This window comes from Parus major, chromosome Z, assembly GCF_001522545.3.
Source record: "Parus major isolate Abel chromosome Z, Parus_major1.1, whole genome shotgun sequence".
NCBI classification, from domain to species: Eukaryota; Metazoa; Chordata; class Aves; order Passeriformes; family Paridae; genus Parus; species Parus major.
Genome location: NC_031799.1, coordinates 19,257,178 through 19,284,945, shown reverse-complemented (window position 1 = coordinate 19,284,945; position 27,768 = coordinate 19,257,178). Strand labels below are relative to the sequence as shown.

General features: G+C 34.9%; 1 protein-coding gene across 4 annotated transcripts in view; it reads left to right on the top strand.

Moving 5' to 3' along the window:
* The window catches only part of IPO11 (importin 11), an 80,695-nt gene that overhangs the window by 6,460 nt on the left and 46,467 nt on the right, over nt 1–27,768 (top strand). For all 4 annotated transcript variants that reach the window (XM_019009221.1, XM_015652732.1, XM_015652733.1 and 1 more), the window contains 16 exons: nt 432–515; nt 800–943; nt 4,317–4,417; nt 9,175–9,247; nt 12,589–12,792; nt 14,420–14,552; nt 15,483–15,541; nt 16,318–16,366; nt 17,431–17,501; nt 18,870–19,062; nt 19,813–19,965; nt 20,232–20,275; nt 21,152–21,242; nt 22,668–22,715; nt 23,326–23,431; nt 27,054–27,180. In XM_019009221.1, coding sequence (XP_018864766.1) covers nt 806–943; nt 4,317–4,417; nt 9,175–9,247; nt 12,589–12,792; nt 14,420–14,552; nt 15,483–15,541; nt 16,318–16,366; nt 17,431–17,501; nt 18,870–19,062; nt 19,813–19,965; nt 20,232–20,275; nt 21,152–21,242; nt 22,668–22,715; nt 23,326–23,431; nt 27,054–27,180 — 1,590 coding nt within the window. In that variant the 5' untranslated portion in view covers nt 432–515; nt 800–805. The remainder of the gene's footprint in view (nt 1–431; nt 516–799; nt 944–4,316; nt 4,418–9,174; nt 9,248–12,588; nt 12,793–14,419; nt 14,553–15,482; nt 15,542–16,317; nt 16,367–17,430; nt 17,502–18,869; nt 19,063–19,812; nt 19,966–20,231; nt 20,276–21,151; nt 21,243–22,667; nt 22,716–23,325; nt 23,432–27,053; nt 27,181–27,768) is intronic.

The following is a 27,768-nucleotide window of genomic DNA, read 5'->3' as shown; positions in this document are numbered from 1 at the left end:
TTGAATAGTCATTTTTTATAAGCAGAAAATGGACTTCATAGTTTCTTTCATATATGTGCCTTTTCCTTCTTGTAACGTTTCTGTGGTCATTATAAATGTGATCTCTGCTGTCTGAAGAACAGTGTTTTGTTTTGCCTTCATGGATTACAAGGGTACATAAGGATGTAAACACTTTGGAAATGTAGCATTACACATTCATGGTTCAGCTGGTCAGCATTTGTATGCTAAATAAAAAAGAAACCAAATATATTGAGGAAAATTCTGTTTCATATAGAACTAATTGTGAGACTTAATGCTTACTTTTTTAATTAATATTAATTGTTTTGATGAACTTGGATTGTAGAATCTAACTAAATGAATGTGTCATTTTCTCTCTTGAAGGAAGAATAAAATACAAGAATGTTAGTAATCTGTGTTTTTGCCTCTTTCAGACAACCCCATGGTTTACTCTGCTTACAGCTGAGTAATCATCTCTAGTTGCAGTTTTGCTCTTACTGCTGTGCTTCACAAGAGAGGTAACTGCTTTACAATCAAAATATTTCCTGCAGTTCCTGAAATCTAGAAATTGTGCTTGTAATGATAGATTTAATGCTTGCTTCTTCTGCTGAGAGATTTCTGAAAGCAAATAGTTCTATCTCTGTACCAAAACTGCCTGTGAGTGGGTGTCATGCTATCTTTACACTGTGTAGTCTAATGAAAAATGAGCGTGGGATGTTTGGATAATGAGTGGAAAATACCTGCCTATGTTTGCTATCTTTTTCTCTGTAAGTGTTTTTTCTCCTTTTTTATTTATTTTCAGATTTTCATGGATCTCAACAGTGCTAGCACTGTTGTTTTGCAAGTCTTGACGCAAGCTACTAGCCAAGATACTGCAGTGTTGAAACCAGCTGAGGAACAACTGAAGCAGTGGGAGACGCAGCCAGGTTTTTATTCAGTGTTGTTGGTAAGATACAGTGGAGAAGTGCTACTGAGTAGCACTCTGAATAATTTTGAGTACTTCTCTAGAACCTAGTTGAACCGTGTGTGACCTTTGGCTGCAACAAGCCCTGAGTTGTCACGGTCCAGCCCCTGGAATCCTTATGCTGAAGGATATGGTAGGTAGGATAAGACAGTGATAGGCACTGTCATCACTGTGTCTCAAAGTGTCTGTGTCTCATTTCCCAAGCATTCAAGAGGTGGAAATCCAGCCTCTGGCAGTATGAGTAGGTGGTAGTACTAAATCTTCTATGGGCCTGTTGTGAATTTTAGATGGTAGAAGGCCAAGAGGGCCCTTGTCAAAGGAATTGCCTTTATTACCTCAAAAGACAGGGACCCTTTTATAAACCAAGGCAGTAAGAACCTTTTCTTTTTTTGTGGAGGTGATGCTTTATGAACATTTTAATAGAAGTTCCCTCATGCTGCTTTCCATTGCACTGTGTGATACCTCTCTGGGATTCCTTTCCTTCTTGTTAGTGGAGGGAGACTTCCTGGTAGTTTAGCTGACCTGGCTATGATAGTAAGATCCTGGGATGGGGAAGGTGAATACTTCCAAAAGTACTATGACCATTCGTGAAATGGACGCATTAATATGGTCAAAGTGATGACAACACCATCAAAAAGGAATTTAAACCGTTTCAGCAAAGACCCCTGAAAGTTAACACGGTTGTTATTCTCCAATATCTATGCATACATTTATAACAGTCTTAAAGACACAGATGAAATGTATTTTTACAAACATCTTGCCTCAGTGCATAGATTGAATGACTCAGATTTGTAGGGTGACATGCTGTGTTGTTCTCTGTAGACCCTCTCATTTGTTTGGAAAGTTTAAGCTGAGCCCGAGGATTTAGGAAAAGGAGTAGAAGATAGTTAAAGCTGTCAAATTTCCTTTTTTGCCCTGTTTTTGTCATAGTGTAGCTGTGATGGTAAATGATCTTGATTGGAAACAGCAGAAATTGCTGCTAGTAACATTTTATTTCCTCTGGGTGTTTGCTTTGAGACCTTACACCTCAGGATGCAGACAAGTTGAGCACTCACAGGTGTTACTGGAACAGATATGAGTTAATTTTAAATATAAGGACTAAAAATTTAGGGGTTTAGATGCTTATCAAAGAGGATCAAAGGCTGATAATGGCTTTTACATGGTTAGGTGGATTTGTTGGGGCCACATCATCCTTTCTCTAAGTGTGAGTCTTCCAAACCAAATAAGTAAAGTGTTTACTTCTTTGTTTAACACAGATCATGACAGGTGGGATGTCTGGGAGAGAAACTCCACCTTCTTTGTGGAGCAGAAAAGGGTGTAGGGAGACAGGTAAATGTAAATGGAGAGTGGGTAAGAGCTGGCATCTGTGGGATGTGACAAGTAATATAATTACTTACTGTGAGATACACTTGCTTCTGGGACAATCAGAGTAGAGAAAATCATAAGCATGAGACATGGATCTTTGATCCTACCATTTTTAATACCTAGTGGATTTGCTATTGTTACTTTCCTGTGTTTCTCTTGAAGATACAACATATCTCTATTTCGATTCAGAGATAAATTGGATGGTTTTGAAAAGAACCTCTGTACAAGTTATATCAGTTTGTATATTGGCTTCATGCCTGTTATTTCTGTGACAGCATTACTGTGTTACATGAAATGCTTCATGTTTTAGGAAGTTCACATGAAGATACAGAGTATAAAGAGTAGTTCTACTGGTTTCTGTGTAGATTCTTTTGGGGCTTTTTTTTTTCATTTTTTATCCAGGCCTGGCCTAGATTCTTCTTTTTTTTGCTTCTGCTAAATACTTTAGTAAGGAGAGGAATAGTTGTAACATCAGTGGAAGTTTCAGTATGGATAGTGCCGGTTTCCCCTGTTTCATTTATTTTAAAATGTTTTATTGTGATACGGAAGTGGTGTTTGAAGTTACCTGTTCATATTTTAATGTGCTTAGGTTGCATTTGGGAAAGGTCAAGTCTTCTAGAGAATTAGTCTGTCTTCCTAAATGAACTTTGAGGAAGGAGGGCATCTTACATACAGATCATTTTCATATTGTGTGGTATTTATTGGTGGGCTACCACCTTTCTGATATTTTTCTACATTATGCTAGTTTTGAAGTTGATGTCATTGTTGGCATGTAAGTCTTTATTTTCTAGTGATTGGAGTATGTTGGGTTGGCCATTACCTCTAGAAAGACGTTACTATTCCTAGAAATAGATTTTGAGAGAAAGTTAGGGTTTTTGAATTCATAGTGAAAATGAGGTCCCAGGTTTCTACAGTGCTGAGTTATTTGAAAGGTTTGTTTATGTATCTGCAGGCATGGCACCCAAAAGTAGCAGATGCTTTTGACCAGAATTGCTGCATTTTTTAGGTCCCTTCATAGTGGACTTGTAAAAGCAATGAATGCAAGTGGTGCACTGTATAGTAAGAACTGAGCTCACACAAGCTTGCTCTCTAAAGGAAGGACTAATGATGTCTCACCCCTTTAGAAGGATCCATCTGATGCAGTAGAAAACAGGGAAGAGAAAACAGGAAGAGAACAGCATAGTACCTGTGTTGAGATTCAATAGCCTACCTTTATTTTAGTTTCTCCTGGTTGGTTAATTTTACAGCATTACTGTACAAAATAACTCCTCTGTGTTTGTCTGTATGCACATACATACATATAAAGCATACATAGATAGATACATATGTGTATGTATGTATGTATCTGTAGATAGATAGCTTTTTACTGGTAGAAACTAATTTCCTAGAAAAAGCATGGTCAAATTTGAGAATTGCAGACCTACCAGGTCACTGTTTTACAAACAATATTGGGAGACAGGATGGTTCTTGGCATATGACAACATAATGAATAAATAACCCCAAGACTGGATTCTGAATAGATTAAGGCGTTACTCTGTGTTCTACAGTGGTGCAAATTTCTGAGAGTCACATCATTAAAGAATATAAAAATTGCCTATATATGTAATATATATATTACATACATACATACATATATATATATATATATAAAATATAAAAAATGTAGTAATTACCTACATTTACATTTTCTTCTCTGCCAGACAAGTTTAGCAATACATTTGCCTTATATGTTGTTTTTTAAAAATCAAAATTTGGGCTAGTAATAAATACGGTTTTAATCTCTAAAAATTTGTTTAGCACAGTATTTTCACTTTTTTACCAAATAATGATTAAGACTTTTTGTTTATGTATACCCATATCACAGAGGTATGTGTCTTTCTGCACATACCAGGGCATATGTTGATACAATTCCTCTCTTAGTTGTGGTGTCTTGAGCAATTTTTAACTTTCTTTTTTTTTTTTTTTTTTTTTTTTTTTATTTTGTAAATAGAACATCTTTACAAATCATAGCCTGGATGTGAATGTAAGATGGCTAGCTGTGCTGTACTTTAAAAATGGAATTGATCGCTACTGGAGACGGGTTGCACCACAGTAAGTTTGGCATTCTTCCACTTAACTGTCTTAAAGTTGTCTTTGTTATGGTTGCCATGGTGGAAAAACAGCACATCCTTAGTTCATAGAAGTTACTTTAGAATTTATGGTGAAGCCAACAACATGCTTCAAACTTCAGGACTTGCTGATAAAACATTTTGTCTTTATATTGATTTTTGTGACTCTATTCATGATTTACTTTTGAGAACTGAGTTTGAAGGCTATTTCATGGTTAATAGGTTTTGAAGTGATGCAGTAAGTGACATTAACACCTGCATTTACTGATAATGAAAGAAGTGCAAAGTAGTCTCTTGGAGAGCAAGAGACATTTCATATTATTTAAGCTGATTCATATTGAATGTGTACATGGGAAAGAGGAAGTATCATACTAAAAAAAAGAGGAAGTTATCATACTAAAAACTTCTAGTGTTCATTTTTTTGTTGTTCTGATGGCGCATGACAAAGAGTTCTCCAAAGAAGTTAGAAATATAAACACTTTTCATGAGCACCATTTAATTTATTTAAAAATTACAAAAAGTGCCATTTTAATATGTAACCCATAGAATTATATACTTCCCAGTCTTTTTTTCCTTTAAAGACAGGTGTGATTTCACAAAGGGTTTCAATTCCAGAACTCAAAGGCCTGCAAGTGTTCAGTTTCTTTTAAATGCTAGTAATAAGTGGGACTGTCACTGTCAGATATAAGGTATTAATTAGATGGATTTCTAGGTACAGTTTCTCTTCATCACAATTCTAAGTTAGTGTTATGATACAAAGTATGATTTTCATTGTTGATTGTTTGAGATAGTTCAGTGTATTTTGCCTTGCATTGTGGGCTTTTCCAAAGATCTGCCAAAAGAGGAAAAAATTATAAAATACTGTATCCACAGCACATTTTAAGTAGTGTAGGACTCTCATTATTGTGTAGAGTGCTAGAGTATTTGTATGTGTGAATTAGTATATAATTGCAGAACATCTGCAAGTATTTGGATTCTTTATGTGAAAGAAAAATGACCTCTTTTTTGTGAAAGATGGCATATATTTTTGGCACTTCTTGTTAAAGGATTCTGCTTATAATGCTAGTACTTTGCAAGACCTTTTGGGAGAAGTTAAATATTGTTTCAAGTTGTTAATATTTTTATACACTAGTAGCATTTCTGGTAAAAAAGCATAGTTTATTTCCTGCTGAACTAAAGACTAGGATTTTTATGTTTGAGGTAAAAATTAAGTAAAAATCTTCCAATGTAGTTTTACATTGAAAAAAAAGTACATTGTAGTTTTCAATGTAATGTAAATTAAATTCAATTTAAAAATAATTTTTTCTTGGCTATTAAAAATTCCATGGGTTGAATTGATATTAAATTTCCAATGCAACCCTATTTTTCACCATTTCTAATTTTTCTGCCACTAATTTAATGCAATTAAGGTATAAAATAAATCTTAAGAATTGTTGGCTGATGTTGAGGATTCAGTGGAGTAATGCATACTAAATTTGTCCGTCGAACTGTTTTTCTTTCTAAATTTGTTAGATGTGACATTTTGTCAACACTAACCCAGATCACGTTTCTCTTAGAAAGTGATTTTCAGAAATCCTGATTTAAACTAAATTCTCAGTTGATTATTTTGTGAACCAATCATGCTTTGACTGTTGTGATTTTTTGAAGGCTTCGTTGTAGAGCCTGCATTTTTGTTGTCTTTGCAAAATTCTTGTCTCACTTCAGCAGCTGTCCCTTCTCCATCCATACATAGTAGTACATCAAAATATATTTTAAGATACAGATCAGGCTTAAAACTGCATTTTCCAGTGAGAGTGTATTTGAAGATGAGCCTATGAACTTCCTCCCTCCTGCTTTCTCAGGCAGCTTTTCATATAGCTGTGGTGAAGAGCCTGGAGTTGTCATAGTCTCTTTTCAGGGACAATTTAGTCTTGTTTTTTAAAATTTTTGGAAGCCTCCTCAAAAACTGGTCTCACAGGATGATTTTGTATGTGTTTTATTTTCTTCACAAATGGTTTGTCTTGAAATCAAGATCTGAACATGTTTTTGATTTTACAATTACTTTTGTATCATGTCTCTTGTGGACTTTGTTCTCTTATTTGAGTACCATGTTAGCAACTTTAACAATACTTTTCAAATATATGTTTATACTTGCGTGATGACTCTTCATAAGCCAGAAATCCAAATCTAAAATACCAGACTTTCTTAAAAAAAGTTCCAAAATAATTTTTTAAGTATTTGAGTATATATTTTTCCATGCAACAAACACAGGGAAAGATCAAAGTAATGTTGAACTTGCAAATTGTCAAAGACTACAACATAGAAGATTAGTACTTAGAAGTTCATGTGTAGATGAAGTTGTTTTAATTTTTGGGCATGTATTATTCAGTGCTGAAGGGAAATCTGCCTGAGTAAGGCACTTTCTTCCTTATTTCTCACCTTCTTGTAACTTTTATAGATGTAATTGTGGAATTGGCTTTCTTGCAAGGCGTTAAGGGAGGCTGGGGGCCGTGGTGCTGCTGTGTCTCCGTCAGGGGCTGGGGGTGTCCCTGTTCTCCGGCAGATGTCACTCTCGCGTTGTTAAAACGCTGGGTTCCTCCACCCCAAGGGTCTGGCAAACCCTTAGGGACTCTGTCACACATGCTCTGTGACCCTTGCTTTGGCACTCATTTCTTAGATGTTTTTTTTTCATTACTGTTTTCCAGTTTTGCTTATCGCAAGCTTGTGTATTTGAGGCGTTCCTCTTCATGAATTCTTTTCTTTGTTTTGTCTGCAATGGCAAAAGCTTAATTACAGCGTTTTTATTTACAGTACATAATGAACTGAATTCCTGCTGCTGTTAGACTGTGCATATGATAAGTTTAATATAATAATGAAAAAGTGTTTAAGGCCAGGGTCTTGTGAGTTCACAAACAAAGTAAATGAAGTAATAAAGGAAAACAGTATTTTTTTCTTTACAAACCAGATTTTACGTGCTTTCTATTGTCTCTGGAACTGAGATATTATACAACCTACATTTAATTGAGAATGGATTTTTAAATTTTATACATAACAGCTTTTAAGTTTAAGAAACCACTTGGAGGATGCCTGTATGCATGGAAATTATATACTGCATTTTATTATTATAAAAGAAAAACGCACAAAAATTTATTTTCCTGGAATGTAATCTTGTGGCTTTAAGTTAAATACATTAAATAGTTACATGCAGAAAAGCTTTTACTGTTTCAGAAATTTCTGTAAATTTTAACCAAAATTTTTTAGGCATAATTTAATTTTATGCAGAAAAAAATCTTAAAGCCTGCATCTTGATTTAAAAAATAGAAAAAAAAGTTGTGACTCCTGAATGCTATAATTACCTTAGAAAATAAGACTTAGTGTACAGTTCTGAGTCACCAGTGAAAAAATGAATTGCCCCCTTCTGTACTATACTTCAAATGATAAGTCTTTGATCTAGGAAATGGTGAGTACTTGGGTTTTGTGCAGGGGCGAAGGGAAAGTAAAAACTAGAGTATTTTTTGCAAATATTTGTTCTCATGGCAATTCCTGCCTCAATTGTTTTTTATTATTTTGAGATTAATTTTTAGTATTTGTCTAGATTAGTGTAAAGCCTATGCTTTAGGGAGCTTTAGACATCATTTTAAACCTCAGTATATAGAACCAGGTGGTTAATGTCTGTGCCTGAGGTCTGACAAGAGGAAGTGGTTGTGTTGGTGGGTTTAATCTTCTTAATTTCCAGCCACTAGTCTTCACTGAGATGTGATGTTTGCATGCATGCTTCTAAGTCAATGTTAGCTGAAACTTTAATCTGAACAACCTTGGGTGATAACTTACAGGCTTTTTATGAAGAAGAAACAGCTTTCTAGGTGCAATCAGTAAATGAAAATGTGTCAGGGCTTTTTGTGTCATTTGGTTTTAGTTTTCTTTTTACCTGATACTATAATAATATAACTTATAAATACCAAAAAAAAAATTTTTAAAACAATATATTGTGTGTCCTGCCTGGAAATGATAAGAAAATTACATGACTCATATAAATTCTGAAGTAATACGGGTGTGATATCCTATAATAACTTGTAGTCTTAAACAGATAGAGGTCACTTAAAATGAAATATTAAGATACCATAATGCTGCACTTGAATGAAAATTAACCTTTATGGCCTAGAGTTTGCCCTGCTCACTATTTTCCCCAGCATTTTATGGAGAATGTATTGACATACTTTTCACACAAAGGTATAATTTTCAAAGGGTCTGTGCTTCTAAGTGTAAATGTATTACTTGTTTGTAGAAAAGAATTTATTGTAGAAAAGACTTAATGCTTTTACGAAAAGAGCTGTCATCTGATAAAGGGATTGCCTTATTCTGGACATTACTTGGCCATTTTCCATTAGTATATGTGAGCAAATTCATGTTCAAATCCTCAATTCTAGCAGTAATAACAGTATAGCAATTGTCTGAGCGAGCCATTTGTATTTTGTATAGTTTTGTTTTTTCACTATATATCTGTGTATCTCACTCAAATGTATCAACTCTTTTGACATTTATATTTAAAAAGGTCACTTTAGGTCTCAAAATGTGAGACTAAAATACCTTCTAAGTATTTTTTCCACTGTTGCCTTTCTTTTTAAAGATACTTGAGATAGTGGAAAAACAAAGGATGTTCTTTTCTTTTGACAGTGTTTTTGATAGTTGCATATGAATTTTTAGTAAATGAATAATACTTTTTTAATTGAAAATAATATTTTAATAAATATATCCTGGCAGCGCTCTTTCTGAAGAAGAAAAAGCTACATTGCGTGCTGGACTTATCACCAACTTTAATGAGCCAGTGAATCAGGTTAGTGGTGGCTGTTTATTACTCTCCCAAGAAATGCTTGTATTGATAGATAGCTTGGTTTTGTTCTTCACTAAATATTTAAGTATAATAATAAAGTTGCAGTTTACGTACTGCTTTTTAGACAGATCTTGAAGTGAGATCTTTTAACGTAGAAATACTGAATTTTTTTAAAAAATAACATAATTAACTGAATTATGGAACCACATTGCTTGGAAACAACATGTTTTGTCTCTGTGGTTTGTTTCTTTGGTGTTGCAGTGGCGATTTGTTGTCTGTTGATGTTCATGCAACTATTTGGTGAAATGGTTCAGGGAATGGATGTAGTTAAAAAATAACCTTACCCCGAGTGATTTTTGGTTTTTTCTGCTGTGTCTGTACTCTTACCTGACTCCCAGTGTGGCCATGCAAGGAAGTGTGGCAGTGGCATAGCAGGAATGAGCTGTTGAGATTGCTGCTACATAAACCCACCTAAGTGGTGTTGCTGTCACATGTCTAGTTTGCAGCATTATGAATTTAAATAAGCTTAATGAAGCTTCAGTGTGATAGTATCTTTTCTTACATAAAGTGGCTAACTTTAATCAGTGGCCCTGATCTTGATTAGAATAAGAATTTATTATTGTATTGAGTACAGAACTAATGTTACAGGAACAGAATATGCCCATACTTGATGAATTAATCTTACTTCTGCTGACCTCTTCATGTAAGTATAAGATTCTGCAAGGAAGTATAGCTAGATCTTAAATGACTTTGTCAAGGAGGTACAGAAATGATAGGCATAATGTAAAGATTAAAAAGAAAAGGCATTGGAAATAAACTTCTGTTCTGCAGACAGTTTTAACTTTTTTGGATTTCTTCACAGGATTAATGTAACTTCTAGGATTAGAGCAATTTAGCAAAGTCTGGGTAATGTAGTCTTTGTGGAAGCCCATTGGGAAATGGCAGTTTTGACTAGAGTTAAAAATTTTCATTGCAAATGCAATTTTTAAAAAAGTATATAAGGTATTGTAAAATGTGTTTTGCAGCTATAGTTTCAATGTAAACAATATGACCAAATATTACTTGTTTCTATATTTTAACCAAAAAGAACTATAAAGTATGTCAAGCTGAATAATGTGCGTCATTTATACTTCTTCAAGGTAGCATATAATTTATCAAATGTTTAATTTTGAAGTATGTATGTTTTTTGCACATATAAATAGGTAAATTAATTATAAATCCAATACTAATTACATTGTTTGTAAAACAGTTAAAACTTTTTATCAGTACTTTTTCCATACATTCATTAGTATTTGATCAGTTTTCCTGCTAAAATGACAGCATAGCATGTTTGGTAGTTAAAAATGCCACTCCTGATGAACAGTTCTGGAGTTCTCTGACCATAGTTGCAGTTGAGATTGGAACATCTTAACTGGCATTTTAAAGACTGGTAGCTTCATGTTTTGATTTGTGTGTCCTTAAGACATTTTTTGGGATGTAATTTTTTCAGATGTGGAGACTTCTGTTTGTTATTATGGTAGAGGTCTAAGTAATTGCCCAAACAATTATGTGCAATATTGAAATATGTTTACAGATTTCATATCCCCTTCTTTCCCCTTTTTTCCGAATCTGTTGTAGGTATCCTGAGGTGTCCTTTCAGAGGAATCTTTCGTTTAGTTCCCAGCCTGCTTGATATGTCTGAGTTTTGATATCCTGTGTTCCTGATAACTGCACATTTCCAGTCACAGATAGTTCATAGCACAGTTGCTATCTGCTTGTGCTTTTTGCATCACTGAAGGCAGAAAAAATTATAACTCTTGTATAGAAAGAAGAACAACACAAAAAAGTGAGAAATGGGCATAGTATGGAGATGTGATGATACAACTTGACTTCCAGGGTGGGTGGAGAAGAGAAGGAGAACATACCATCTGCTGAGAGCATAATTTCCCTGCCCTCCAAAGATATTTAGCATATGGAGGGAACAGTGGAACAAAGCACTTCTTCAAATGTATGACAGCAAATTCTTTTTCTTCTTTCTCCCCATTTAAAAAGTCAGTTCTCAAGACAGAAGTACTTTTGGCTTTCCTGGGAGGTTGCTTTTTGTACCACATAGGGAGAAGACTTTATTTGCTCCCTCTGTCAATTAAAGTAATTTGATCTGGTAAAAGCTAGGACTCCCAGCTCTTCATTGGGAGTGTTAGCATCATTTTCCTGAAGCAATTTTTGTCTCATTAAGCAGCGTGGTAGGAATAAATACTGTAGAAAACTTGGTGAGGTTGACTCCAGATGAAACAGCTCAGGAAGCAGTAAAGAAGAGCATAGCTCTATCCTTCTGAGGTCTTTAAATCGCTTGGATTCATTCTGGTAGCCTAAGAAGGTGACTTCTTCCCCAGGCTGGAAATGTGGTTGTTCTAGTGTGTTGAAGGAGAGAGCGCCTGCTTTACTAATCCAGTCAAGGACCTTTTCAGTTAGAATGGGGTAAGAACAGGGAAAACAAGAATGTGAAATACTTGGATATTTGAGGTAGGGTTTTGAGGGACCATACAAAATATGTTACGGATGTCTAGGAGAAGGGAGTTGCACAGCGGCCAAGTGTGGAATAAACCAAAAGAGGGCATAAGAAGGGCCAGTCCTGCATAAACCATGGGTGGTCTGTGCCTGTGACCCTGTGCCTGATGACCACTGCCTGTCCTGCAATCTGATTGCAACCCTTACCTGTCTTACAGTGTAATCTCACTCTGTTCATCATGTGAGTGTGCTGCAAGGACCAGGTTCCAGCTGCTGGCAAGACTGGTGTGGGTGGGATGTGGGCCAAGCAACCAAAGTCAGATAGCATGGGTGGTGCAGGCACCCCTGGAAGATCTGGAGCAAAAGAGTCTCAGTTCCATTTACTGGGATGGGTCATAGGCTTACATGTATGTACACATGTGCCTGGGGCTAGGGATAGCTCTCTCTAAAAGTCAGCTAGGGCAGAATTAGGAGTAATGGGTATTCAGCAGTGTATGTTAATAGAAAGTGATAGAAAAACCACTAAGTAAAAAGTGGTTCCCAAATATTTGTTTCTTCATTTATGTGATTTCTAGAATAAATACAGTTACTGATCGTCATGTAAAATTTTAACAAGGTATTAAGTCAAGTATTTTATGCAAATAATTGCTACAAACATAAAATAGAATACTTTTTCTCCACAATTGTTTGCAGTCAGCAAACTTAAAAACAGCTTGAGAAAAAGCACACAAAAATCTAACAATCCATACTAGTTTTTTTTTGTTCAGCTTTTATTTGGCTGTGGATCTCATCATTATTCATTTGCTAAATGCCCTTTGACTTAGTGATGTCTGTTGTTTTTGGTTTTTTTTTTGCAGATAGCAACTCAGATCTCTGTACTGATTGCTAAAGTTGCCAGAGTGGACTGCCCAAGGCAATGGCCAGAACTTATACCCACTCTTGTAGAATCTGTGAAGGTGCAGGATGGTCTTCAACAGCACAGGGCACTACTTACGTTTTACCATGTTACAAAAACCCTGGCATCCAAGCGGCTTGCTGCAGATAGGAAGCTTTTCTATGATGTAAGTAATGTGATGCAGTATTGTAGAGCATGCAAACTGTGTATTGTACATGCTCACTTCTTCCTGAGATCAGCTGGGATGTCTGTGTACTTCAATGTCTGCTGGAATAGAAGTGTTCTTATCTTGTGGGTATCTGTATACTGCAATAACTGGAAGTCACTTTCTGGGTGACATGTTTGACATATTTATTAATTTTGCATACAACTTGAATGTTGTCTTAATTTGTGTAAAGAAGCAGAGCTTCATCAACAGAACAGTATCTGCATATCAGCCTTATGATGTATATGATCTTACTTTTCTAGGAGTTTATGGAGTTTTTTTGGAAGTGTATTCTGAATTCTTAAGTCAGTATAGTCTTTAAGAAATACCAGGGTTTAGACTTCCCTACTACCTATTTTAGTTTTTTGTCATCAGCAAGAATGTGTTTGAGGTTTTTCCAGGCCATCTTTACAAGTTAATTAAAAGGCAAGATGTGAATGCGAATGCAAAATCTCATGTCATTCAGCTTATATTCTCCACTGTAAAAATCCACTGATTAGAACACAGACATAACTTTGGCTGTAGGCCATGCATCTCCAAACCCATTTGGATGTAGTACAGTTGACTGAATTTCTTGAGTTAAACATTTTTTCCAAATATGTTACTCTTGAATTTTTGAAATTTTAGTTTATTCCTTCATTTTAAAGGAATGAGTGAGCACTGAAAATGAAGACTGTTTATTGAGGTTTACCTCTTCATCGCTGTAGAAATTTCTGTCTATGTAATCAATAAGGTGAAATAACCATCAGGAGTCTGAGGCATTGAAGACTGACTTGTAAATAGGACCTTTACTAACCTTTACTCAGTCAAAGCAACTAAATAAACAAGTCACGTGCTTTTGACTCCATGATATAAGGTGTGGCAGACTAAGTGCAGATTTCTGTAATTATGAAGCTGTCATGTGCTACTGTAACTGAGTGAGAAAACCTTCATCTTCTGTTTGTAATTCAGATATCTCTGTATGTTAAGCACTGTGTGTGAACTGTAATATGAGTTAAATTTGAGATTTGTTCAGTTCTACCTGATGAGAAACTATTTTTCATTCTGTGTTTTAAAAACACTGAGGGAAAAAGTGTTTGCAGCTATCAATAAAGATAGTTTTGGAGTAGGCATTGTTCATTACTATTGCACCTGTAACTGCTAAGTATGTCCTAGAGTAAGTTGATTCACACATTAATTTAAGTTGGACAGCTTGTTTTTGTGGGAGGAGAGATGATGAGGAAAGCTGATAATTTTTTGAAGCATCATACCGTATTATGCAGCAGCAGCTGTATTTACTGAAAGCCAGGTAAGAAAGGAGCCCTAAATGGTTTTCTTTAAGGTGAGAGTCATAGACCCAAGTAGTCAGGGAAACAGTAAGTCTATCATAACGTCTTCAAATAAAGGCAAGGTGTTCTTCTGAAAATACATTTAGATTAGTACAACTCATTAGAACAAAAAAAAGCAAATTAAACATTGTGGCCTGCAATACGTACAAGAGGCTGGATTAAATATTTTAATACTGTAAACCGGCCTTTAAAATTCTGGGATTTATTATGGTATAGCAAAATTCAGGAAACAAAATATATTCTTGACATTCCTTTTGCAGCTTACATCTAGTATTTATAGCTTTGCATGTTCCTTGTGGAATCATCATACGGATACATTCCTACAGCAGATTTGTACAGGGGACGAAGCTGCAGCTGCAAATTCACTTGAAAGGACCTTGTTGTCGTTGAAAGGTAATAATATAGAATGATGTTAGGGGTAAGGAATCAAATAATTTTCTTCACAGGGAATGTGTATAGCTTCATTGGTAAAGAGTGCCCATTCTCTATTCCAAAGCCATGCCCATTGGGAATAACTATATTCTTGGTTTATTTTATGGGTACTGTTAGCAAGGCAGGAGGGTTGCTCATGCAGAAGGGGGAGAGAGTAGTCTTGTTTCTCAGTATGTGAGAAACTGCATTCCACTGTGCATGTTGTAAGAAGTCAATGTCTAGGAGGTTGGAAAGTGGGTGGTATAACAGGATGTTTTCGTATGTTTGTTGTAATTTAGGCATGCATGTCTTTAGCACTTAATTGAGGAAGCTGGACTACAAGTTTCGTTCCATTAAGTTCACCCTGTGTCTGGTGAAAAGCTAGCCTTGGCCGTTAGTTTATGTTTTAGGTTGATGCTCAAAGGTGTATGAGTGGAGTAAAAGCATATCCTGACTACTTTGCTGCTTTGAACAATTGAGATTTTTGATAATACATGTAGATAATACACGTCCTGAATTGTTTCAGAAGATGCAGCATACGGCTTTTCTAGTTTACTTGCAGTGGTAAACCTGAGAGAACTTACAAGTAGCTTACGAGCCTTACTTAACTATACTTGGCCCTTTTCCTACTTCAGGATCCTTCAGGAGTTGAATTACTTAGAGTTTTGGCAGAATTCTTCCTGACTGAGTAATTTTTGGAGTTCTCTTCATTATTTTACACAACATGTATTTTAAACTAATTTCAACAAGGTGAATATTAGGTATGGATGAAGCATCTGGGACCTAAAATTATATGTATTTTTTAAAGCCTTGAGTTGAAAGAAAGGCACAGCAAGTGGAATTGTAATTGTGTTCTGAAATTGGTTGAAACAAGAGCTAATAGATAGCTACACAACTAATTGTTTCTCCTAGTGCTTCGGAAACTGACGGTCCATGGCTTTGTAGAACCCCATTGGAATGCAGAGGTGATGGTAAGTGTGTTTCTAGTTCTAGATTAGATTAGAAATCTTTTGTGATGACAAGCTGTGTTTGAAAATTGTCAAAAGGCACACATTTGTATTATGCAAAGGAAGATCAAACAACATTCTCTCATCAGTCAAGTTGTCCTCCCATCAGTCAAGAGCTCTCAAATCCTAGATAGATTCTAAGCACTATGACACTAATGGCATGATGTTTAAAAAAAGACACCCTTTCCAATTTACACACCACATGATGGTGACACTTGTTGCTTACTGAAAGATGTCTTGCTCTCCTGCCCCCCAGTTAAAAGCATTTCATTTAGTGATGAAGGTGATGACATGCTTGTTGTATCACATTTATTTGATTGAGATAAAAGTCAGACAAAGAAACCCAAGCACATTCCTCAACCTCCAGTGCTGCCTGTTTTGTTGGAGGAATTGAGTACCTATGACCTATGACAGGAAGTTGAGAACAGGGTAGAACTGGATAAGCATGTTTTAAAGGACATGTCTGTAGATACTTATCCTTCCTTCTACTGGAGCTGCTATGCTGTTTATGTGGTACTAATAAGGTCAGTTTTGATCATCTGTGTAGTCTATTTATTAGCTAATTGTTAATTTCTCGAGGAAATTGTTCAAAATAATCAAAGAGTTCAGTTAAAAGTCATGTCTGAGCTGGTAACATCTGAACTTAACAGACATCTGTCAGACTTCAATCTGACACAACTTTGTTCTCATAGTACAGTGCAGAATAAGCTTGATCTTTCAAAGACATGTTTGTTTTTCAGGGTTTTCTACATGCCGTATTTGAACGGCTCAAACAGTTTCTGGAGTGTAGTAAGTATCTGAGTATTTTTCTTTTTATTCATTGTTAAACATTAGAAGGGGGATGAAAATATACAGGCTAGTGCATCACCAATAATCATTTTGTTGCAAGGTATTTCTGTATAATTTTAAACTATTTCTTTAAATGCTGCTGAAACTATCAAAGAAGAATTCAATAAAAGTCCCTTTTTGTATCAACGGACTAAAATCACACCAAAATTGTATTTGGTGTCATATTCTGACAACACTTTTTACAAGAGTAGATGTCTAAATTGAACAGGAAGGTTTTTATTTTTATTTTTAAATAAGTTTTATGTAATTTGGATATTTTGATGAAGTTCCTGAGTTCAGGAGCCTGTACATTGGTAAGAGGGCTGATCTGAGCCTCATTTTTAGAAGAGAGGGAAACTGCTCCTGTTTACCACTTTCATTATACTGCAGTCATCAGGCTAGATCTGGCTCTTCTTTCATTTTGAAAGGAAAGTTGCCAAGTTTGAACAGAAGAAATTGAAGGCCATCCCATACTGAAGTGCCCTAGAATATGAGGACATTAATATTTCTGTCTGTATGCCTTCAATATGGCCTTTTCTGGTTTTTCTCTTTTTTAACAAAAGTTTTGTTTGGTTTTTTTCTTAATTCAGAATGTTTTCTAATGTCCATAATGACTTTTTCTTTAAGGTGGAGGTTCTAGAACAGCACAGTGATCGTTTTATTGAAAGAACATCTTTATATTTCCAAAGCATAATTATTTTTTGTCTATACTAGCATTTGCTTGCATTATTTTAACTACCTTTTATCACTGAATTTTCTGTAGTGATGTCACAATTATTATAGCCTGATCAAGTGCAGTGATTTCACTACAGTTGAAACAGTTTAAGATATTTTTATTTCCAGTACTCACTACCTTGAATTTGACTTGGAATTTATTTTGCCCCAGAACTTTTTTCAGGATTAACTTAATCTCTTAACTGCAATAAAAAAAAGTTACTCTTTGGTGTTAAATATTTAAAACTTAGCTACCTAGAAGGAAAATGAAAGTCTAAGAAATGATAGTTGTGAAATGTCTGATTTACCAGGTAGACGAATAAGAGCAGAAAGCATATGCAGAGATCGTCTAGAAAAGACCATAATTCTGTTCACTAAAGTGGTAAGTAAAATCTCCTTTCAGTTACTGTATAGTTTATAGCTCATGAGAAGCAGTCCCCATCCAGACATACATGTGCCTTAAAGTGAATCTCTTTCAGACCTTTCAAAGAAATAGAAGGTACTGCAACTTAAAACTTCTTTGTTATGAGATGTGTTTTTGGTAAAGTGGGTGTCTATTTATTCATGCTGATGTAAGTTGCAGCAGCGAAGAATACATTTTCTTAGCTCAAGGAAAATCAGGTGCATTCTGTAAGTAAATTATTTAACTAGGATTTGTTTAAAGAATGGTTCTGAAAACATTGGTAAAACAATGGTAATGGTATTAAGGAATAAAGAAGAGCTAGGCTTTTCATCTTATTTTTTATCGCTAGTTAGGTCACTGTTTCTATGGCTTTGTTAATTCTGTGGAATTACTGGCCACACTCATTAATCAAAAGAAAACGAATGACGTTCTCTCTTGCCCTCTGAGGCTTGTATTGTGTAATACACTTGGACTTGTTAGCTGATTCTGTGTAAATGTTAAATGCATATTGTATTGAAGGTAATTTTTACATAGACACTTGGTCTGTTTTGGTTTATTGTTTCTGTTTTTTGGGGTTTTTTTAAAGTTACAAAACCTTCAGAGTTCCCATTGTTTTCAGATTCTATTCAGAGGCCATGGGTCTATTTTAAATATTCAGCCTAGTTATCAGAAGTAAAAAGCACCTATCAGCTTCACCAAAATTGAGCTGAAGATGCTCTGACACATTATTTTTGATCTTTGTCATAGTACTTTGATTGCAAATGTGCAAATTTTTTCACAGACCTCTAGAAAAAGTAAACTTGATTATAGGTAATCTACCACCTATAGAAATTCACATGCATGAATATAGGTTTAGGCATTTTTGCAGTAGTAAAGGAGATTTAATGAATCCACCAGTGTATTTTAGATTACTAATTGGAGAAATTAAGTTGAGGAAGCAAGTGCTTGTACTGCAGTGGTGTTGTTGGGGGTGACGTTCTATGTCCCTCATACCTCTTTTGCTAACACTGATTCTAATAGGGATTAATTATCTGCTCATATACTCACTGTTTTAAGGATGGCTAATATATTTTATTTACTACTAGCAAGCTGGTCCATTTGAAAATTGATATTGTTCCTTATACTTAAAAAAAAAAGTAATTTTGAACCCAAATCAGGAATTTTGCTGTTAAATAATGTTTCATTAAGAATTGATACTGATCTCTTCCTAATTTCCTGTCCATGTTAAATTTTCTATAATTTTTACATAAATTGGCACCAGTTTGTGATAACTAGTTTACTAAAGCATTTAATAAGGCTTCACTATAAATGTTCTGATTTCTCTTTTTGTACTTCCTTTTTTTTAAGCTTTTGGACTTCCTGGATCAACATCCTTTCTCATTCACTGCTTTGATTCAGAGATCACTGGAGTTCTCTGTAAGCTATGTTTTCACAGAAGCTGGTGAAGGAGTTGTATTTGAGCAGTTTATTGTACAATGCATGAATCTCATTAAGATGATTGTAAAAAACTATGCATACAAGCCATCCAAAAATATTGAAGGTACTGTTAATATTTACTGAAATAATTTTTTATGCCTTGAGAAACATTTTGCTAGCTATTCTAAACAGCTAAATTCTTTTGTTGTTTTAATAATTACTGAATGTATGGTTCTGCCGCTGTACTGGTAATTTTAACTTTCAAAGCATTAATGTATATAGATAATAACATTCTAAAAGAATTTTAAATGCAAAATGAGCACAAATATATTTTCTTTTTTGATTGTTTTAGTTTCCATTGAACTATTTTTAAAAGGTACTGAGGTATAAAGTTTGGTTTCTTTTCATGAACTAGTTTTTTGCATCTTTCCCATATGATATGTTTGATAAAATGGTGTATCTTCTGTAGTTAACTATTAGCAGTACAATTAAATACAGAAACACAGTGGATTGGAAATGCAGTCGAATATAAAGGAGTTCGTATGTTTTGCTTTGTAGGACTGTCTTTCATTTTGAAACTTCATGCACTTCTGTACATGTGAATTAAAAAAATACCCGAACCTTTCACATTATTTCACATAGATAACAATTAGTATTCTCTATGAATTTGAAAAAAAGTTTTTTGTATGTACGGTATGTGTCAGAATACATTATTTGTTTAAAAACCTGTCTAAAAGTCTGCGGTGAAAAGAGACTTTTTTCTGTTTTTCTCAGAGGATAAGAATTTTTTCTTTATTGCCTTCTTTCTAATTTTACTAGTCTTTGATCATTTAGCCCCTTAATTGTAATCTGAAATCTTCATGTTTTATTTCAGACAGCAGTCCTGAAACTCTTGAAGCACATAAGATAAAGACAGCTTTTTTCACATACCCAACACTAATGGAAATATGTAGGAGATTAGTCACTCACTATTTCCTGCTGACGAAGGAGGAATTGACCATGTGGGAAGAGGATCCAGAAAGCTTCAGTAAGAAACATGCTGTATAGTTGGTTGTAGTGTAATTAGATACTTGTGTAAGTGCTTTATATCTACACTGTCTCTACAATTTGCCTACTGCAATATTGGCCATTTTATTTTCTGCAGTCTTCTTACATGGACAAATATTCCCTCTAGACTTTTTTTTTGTAACAAAAGATTTCTCAGTAGTCTATGATACCCTCTTATCCTAACATTAAACTTAGTTTGAACCATAGTTGAAATAATGCTTTTTTCTTTTCTTCATGAAATAATAGCTGTAGAAGAGACTGGAGGAGATTCTTGGAAGTACAGTCTCCGAGTAAGTGTTGAATTTGAGAGAAACACATTAAACATTCTTGAATGCAATTCTTGATGGTTTTGTAACCAAGACAAGTAATGTTTGGAAAAAATTCTTAATCTTTCTTCAGGTTTAGTAAAGTTTAATTTCATTCTTTTTGTCAGCGTTTAAACTTGCTGAAGTACATGGCAATCTATGCACTTCATATGTTAGGAGGGAGGGAAAAAGAGTTTGTTTCAGCATTTGAAATATGTAGCATCTGGTTAAAGCCAGCAGTTCTCTTTTTTAAACTGATAACTGATGTTACCATTTAAGACACTGTTAGTAGACAAGTGAAGCAAGTTCCAGATGCATCTTCATTAGTTAATTATATTCATTAACTAGTTATTATATTAGTTAATTTAGTTCAGATCAGAAATATGTTGTTGTAGTGTATCTCCCATTTCTAACTGCTGTGGTTTGCTTTGCAGAGAGATCTCGAAGTTTATTTGCTGAATTACTTTTATTTTAAAATTAAAAATGCAGCATGATACATTTGTGTGTTGTGGTTGTAAAATGATGCTCAGTCCAAGTCTCTGACTAGAGCCCATAAGCCAATACAGAGAAAACCTGCAGTGTGGTCACTGGCAGCACAGCACCAGCTGTTTCACTCCACACATTCATTGTTCTGCCAGAACAGTGGTTGATATAGATGCAGCTATCAAACTCTTGCTAGAGTTAAGCACAATGTATAGTAGAAAGAGTGGTACTTCTTACAATGTTAATTTTGCTACTATAATATTGTGTTTTAAATTGTGACCTTCAGTGTGAGGTATTCCGCACTTAAAATTTTAGCATAATATGTATTTTAATTGCCTTTATTTTAGTGGATTCTAACCAGATCTTTTAATTTTTCAGCCGTGCACAGAAGTTCTTTTTATTGATATTTTTCATGAATATAATCAGACTCTTACCCCAGTTCTTTTAGAAATGGTTCAGAGTCTACAAGGTAAGTTCTTTAAAAAAGTAGTGGAAATATAAAATGTAGAGTTCTTTACATTTATAACATAGTCTTGTCAGATATTAAACAAAACTTTGACCTTGCAACATCTGATTTTATATAGTGCATTCTATCTGTGTTTTTGAAAGGACATGTTAATATTCTACAATTATTTCTAAACCTACCATAATGGAATGCATTGTGTATCTAGGACGAGGAAGTCCTAAAGGCTCTTTGTTTTTCATCGTAACTATTCTAGATGATTGAAAAATGTTGTGGCATTTCTAATTCATGAGGTTTCAGGCTTTCTTGGGAGTGATCCACAGGCTTAATGAATTCTTTGGGTTGTTTTTAGTTGGGAACTTCCTGTTCAAATGTTGCAAGCCGGTTCATGCTGTGTCTCTGCAAAAATCTTGGGCAGGGGAGAAAAAACTTTAAAAGAAAAAGTTAAATTGTGCTGTCATTTTGGATAATATAGACTACTTTCCAAATCTGAAGAATCTGTTTAAAAAATTTATAGGTTTCCTGTATGAAGACCGAATTATTCATAGGTTGAGGAGTGATTCATGTTTTCTTTGTTTTACTTTGATTCTTTGCCCCCAAACTAAGTCTTATGATGGCCAGGAAAGATAATAAGTGGAAGTGGCTTCTTTTCCCCCCTGTTATTTCAGTTCAGGTTGTTTCCCCTGGTTTTCTTAGTTGAGTTAGAGTATTTTGTATTTGAGCTTATCAGGAAGGGTCATTGCATTCTATTAAAATAAAATAAATACTCATTTTCTGAGAGTGGTTTCTGACTTCACAAAATCTGTTCATAAAGTACTTTGTGTACGTAGGTTTTGGGATGGCTTGGAGTAATAAACAATTCTTTATAATAGGGTTGACAGTTAATGTGTTTTTGTTTCCCAAAAATTTCATAAGTTAATACTACCATGCTAAAAGCTATATCTGTACTTTTTTAATTCTCTTGGGGCCCATAGCAGTTTTCTTCTGCTCTTTATGTTTTCAAATTGAGATTTACTGTTGAAAAACTAGATGATACGAAGAATACATTAATTCTTAAAACTTCAGAAAATATTTACTTTAAGGTACACGTATATAAAAAATCAGGGAACTAGGTCTAGGACCCTTTTGGATGTAGTACTGTGTGATTGACAGTTGCCTGCAATTTTCAGGTTTTGAGTCTATTCATTTGAAATTGTTGTTATTAAAAATTACCATCTCAAAAGAAGTCAGAAATAGGGTGTGGAAGCAGAGATTTGATTTTGATATATGCACTGAACAGAATATCAAACCTGAAATGTCTGAACTTGCACATTGAATAAAAGCAGTGAAAGCAGTCTTAAATCATGTCTTCATTTCTTAAAGCATTTAAGTGCAAAGGTGCTTGCATTGTTTTAGTGACATTTTTTTATTTATTTTAACTTTGGCTTGTAGGATCTACCAACATGGAAAATACCAATGCTATACTGATTAAAGATGCTGGTAAATTAAATTTTATTTTATCTTTTAAGTAACAGAGCCACTTTCATGTATGTGTTTTACTTCTTAAAAATTGCATGAAGAATTTGCAAGATTTTTTTAAAGTAATTTGGAAAGTGGGACCTAAATTCTAATTCTCCTTTCATTGATGTTGGCCTTCACTTTTGAAAGTATTTATATAAAAATACTCTACTTTTGGGCTTTTTTCTGGAACAAGCAATCTCCTTTACTGTCCTGTTCTTTCTGCTGGGCCAAGTAAATGACCTTCAGTATTTTTGTAGAGATAGTCTGTCCATTTTACAAGTGAGATTTTATGGCAAAAGAATTGTTTCTTATGGAACCTCCTTGGTGATAGAATAAGATCCTCATTCTTTTGGCTTCTAGCTATTTTCAAGAATCTAACCTTTCATCTATAGTGTCTTACTAATAATTTCCAACTGAGTTCCTTTCACCATGATCTGATAAAACTTTCTAAAGATATGCTTTAATTTTGTTTTCTTTAGTATGTTAAGGTTACTAAAATGTGGTCTGAATATTAAATTAATCTGATTATTTAGAATTAAAAATACTAACATTTAAGCAAACAATAAGCATGACTATTGTTTTTCCCCAGTGTATAATGCGGTTGGACTGGCTGCTTATGAACTATTTGATAGTGTGGATTTTGATCAATGGTTTAAAAATCAACTCTTAGCAGAACTACAGGTTTCTCATGACAGGTAAACACTTTGGTTTGTTATGCTTTCATCGTTTAAATACAAACTGTTGATACAAATTTGGTAAGATATAATGCCTAATGATTGCTGAGTTGAAAAATGCTCAACCTTGAAACATACCCATTAAATGAGGAGAGATATGGAATGCATACAGAAAACTGATAGCAGTCACAGAAGTGACAGTGTTCTTGGCAGTTCAGTTTAAATTACTGTGTGGTGAATACTTCCAGGGTTCTGTAAAATTAGATTGTCTGTCTTCTTGCATACACTGGAGTTTACTAAACCTTCTTAGGATAGCCACCACTGCTTGTTTAAAAAAGGACGTTTAGGCCTCCAGAGACCCTGGAGTCCTGTAAGCAGCAAAGTTCAACTGAAATCTGTGGAAGTTGTCCCTGTAAAACTGTAGTTTTTTTAATCAAGATAGTGATTTGTTCTTCTTTTTATGTTTAAATATAAGCCCTCTGTAATTCTCTTCAGTTACTATTTCTGCAATGAGGGTAACAAGGGTTTGGTTTGTGTTGTAGGAGTGAGTGATTTCAGCTTGTTCTCCATTAAGTGTTTTATACATTCCGTCTTCTTTGGTGTTTCCTTCTCACCAGGGTCACCCTCACTTGTGTGAAGGATGGCCTTCACACCAGTACCTCCTGTTTTTTAGTGGATATCATGGGGTATTTTGAAAGATCATTTTTGGTATCTCAGTACAGACTGAGCTGTCTCTCTTTGTAACTATCTGTTATGAACAGGAATAGCTGTTCCTCCCTTTATATAGTGAACAGGACACTGTTCCTCCCTTTTCTTCAAGGTCACTTTTTGCCCAGGGGAAGGGCAGTGACCACTACTGTGCATGCCAGTCCTTATCAGACAAGTTCAAATCAGCAGCTGACTCTAAATAAGTATGTCCAGTTTTTCTCAGAGCTGTAATTGGCAGTGAACCAAGTGTCCTTTGAAGACTGTTACTATGTTTTTCTTCTACATTTGCAGTTCATCTGACCAGTGGTAATTTTTATGTGAAACATGAACTAGTTTGTTCCCTTATACCTTTAGGAGCTGCTATAAATTGTAAAATGATTTTCCATAATGGGTCACTAATCAGTTCTTTTATTTCCAAGTGTTCCATTTACAAAGAGAGTTTCCTGTAGAGTGGAACTTAAAATATTAAAATGCTTCTTTCCACTACAATAAATATTGAAATAATTAATTACTTACTTTTGGATGTGTAACCTTATGTTAGTGTCAAAGAATGATTGCCACACCTATACAGCATAAGTAAAACTGGCAAGTTTTATGTTGTTGATGCAGTTGTATTACAGTCAGGAAGACACCTGATCTAACCATTTGGTTGGCATTTCTGATATCCCAGGATGAAATTCTTGTGGGGAGAGAAGCTTGCAGTAAAAGTCTAGAATTTTGAAGCCCTGTTTACTTGGACTGCTTCTACTGCCTTCATCATTGGAGACGTCCATGGCAATAAGGGAAGGCAGTGTTAGTGGTTTGAATGGAGTACTGCTTTAACAGCAGCTTTGGGAATACATAGGCAGTTCAGATAAAGTAGGTTAGAGGGTGTCCTCTGCTGTCCCACAGAATGTCCCATGGTGTGCTTGCTTAGAGCTGGTTGATGTTTGGATCCACAATCCTATGTGTTGTGAGCAGTGACTGTGGAGTTTGCAGTGTTTTGCTTTCTCTGAATTTTTTGTTACTCGTTGATAGTAAACCCATCAACCATGACCATAGCAATAGAAGAAATATGGAATTAATAAAAAAAGTTCTAAAATATTTTTAGAAATACTGCACTGCCAGATTTATCACTTGCCATGATGCTTATTTTTGTACTGGTTAATGAGAAGCTTTTCTATAATATGAAAGTAGTTTACTGATTTTTTTTTTTTTGTGATAACTCATCTGTAAAGCAACATTTCCTGCTGAGAGAGAAAGTAAAGTACTTTTCACTTGAATATCTGATGCTTGAATATCCTATCCAGGCTGCTTAAAGGTATTCTCCTATGACTAATGCAGCAGAGGTTGCCTTAATTTGGAATATGGTCACTTTTCCTACATGAGCTTTAGGTCCAGTATGTGGACTTATGCTAGGTCAATGTGTGCTCTTTTTGTAAAAGCTAACCTTCTGAGGTGAGCTTTTCCCAGAAATAGTGAATGTCCAAGAGGTAGGACCTCAAAAATGAGCACCTATGAGAAACTTCAGTATTAAAAAACCCCCACAAAACCACCAAAAAAAAACTCCAAACAAAATACTCAACCCAGAAAATACCCAAACACACACCTACCCCAAAAAATCTTAAAGCCATGTTGTACTTTCTCTATCATGGGCAGAGACAGAAATAATGTAGAGATGCAGAGGTAGGATCTATGTATTGAATAATAGATATGACCAGACCTGGAAATAACTCTACAGACAGTTATGTATTTACATCATGTCACTTAAAGATTCTTTATGTGATAGTGGTTTGAAAACTATCCAACTTCAGTCTCTTAGTTTGAGAGTGATTAGAAAATCACTTAGCTTTTTTTGATGTTTACAAGATAAGTGTCAGATACAGGCCTTCTAAGAGTAGAAAATATTTTATCATCACAGCTTCTTGACAAATCGAACAGTGCATTAATGAGACAATGTTTTGTGTAAGTCATGCTTCAGCATGCATTACTTATGCTTCACTGCCACTCAGTAAACATCAAGCAACGCTGGACTCTAATTCCTCATTAGATACGTGTTCCAGTCTAATGAAGTGCTTTCTGTATACCATTTCCACAACTTTCATGTTCTCTGAGGATGTTATTTGTTTATAGTCTTATAGTTTTGGGAATATTTAATAAAACACACTTACTTAATATAGAGAAACCTCAATGATGTCTGTTTAAATGGCTTCTTGATGGCTTACAAGGCAGTAATTCATCAAATGGAAAATACATTTATGATAATATATTAATTAAAATTCTCTAAATATGGTTCATCTTTCTTAACTTTATACATCTGTAAATTAAACATAAAAGTCTGATTTACTTGATCAGTGAAGAAAAATAGCAGCAGTTTGAAATGTTTTTCTCAACATTGTTCTGGTTTGTTCTTCCCATCAACTCTAAAGCTGTTTGATTTGTGCCCTTGTCATGGCACTAGTGCAAGATTAGGTAATGTCTGTTCTAGGAATAGTTTTAGACTGATGAAGTGAGCTACTCTGACAGTTGCTGTAGTCTTTAAGTTTGTGTTTTTAAATTGTATCTGACTTAAAATTTTTGAGCATAAACAGAATGTCAAGGGAATTGCTGGGAACTACAGTGAAAGCAGTAGATACCATGACTGCAGTAATAAATGTAACATTTATTTTTGTTTTGGTCTGCTGTGTGCAGAATGAACTGTATCTCTAGGGAGACATTCAAGATTCAGACATTTAGGATGAAAATTATCTTTTTCAGGCTAAGCTGTTTTTTCCTGAGTCACTTGTGAAGATTTTTAATGGAAAAGGTTTTTGCACTGAAGTTGATACTGACAAACGAAGTGTTTTAGGGCAATAACGTTTTCATCATGATTCTTGATTACTTTTTCACCAAAGGATTCAATAACAACAAGTGTAATGAGTTAACAAGTGCAATTTTTTCCCTTCTACTTTTAAAGGTATAAACCAATACGCCGACGAGTAATATGGCTGATTGGACAGTGGATTTCTGTAAAATTCAAATCAGACTTGAGACCTGTTTTATATGAAGCAATTCGTAACTTGCTTCAAGACCGTGACTTAGTGGTAAGTATAAATAACTAATCTTTTGGACTACACATTAATTGTAACCACAGATGAAACAGAAACACCTCACTTTGTGTAAACTTGACTGAGAATTTCATAACATTATTCCTTAAAGTCTGTTTTATCTTGCAAAAGATAAACATTGGGAAGATGTGGTGATGTTTAATTGTGGAGATACTGAACAGTAATGTCAAAGACATTAAATGAGGCCTGAAGATGTTCAGTAAGTGATGAGTTTGGTGGGAAAATGAGTTTCAAGAGTAACGATCTATTTTTTATAGGAATAAAATTATGAAATGTCTTACAGTTGTTTATAAACTAATGGATACTTTGTATAGATTGAACAGATCTGTTCTGTGACTAGTCCCTTTACTATACAGCACTGACCAAGTGAGTTGGCAGATGACACCAAGCTGTGTGGCTGCTGGAGGGCAGGAAGGCTCTGCAGAGGGATCTGGACAGGCTGGATCAATGGGCTGAGGACAATGGTGTGAGGTTCAACAAGGCCCAGTGCTGGGTCCTGCCCTTGGGTCACAACAACCCCAGGCAGTGCCACAGGCTGGGGCAGAGTGGCTGGAAAGGACCTGG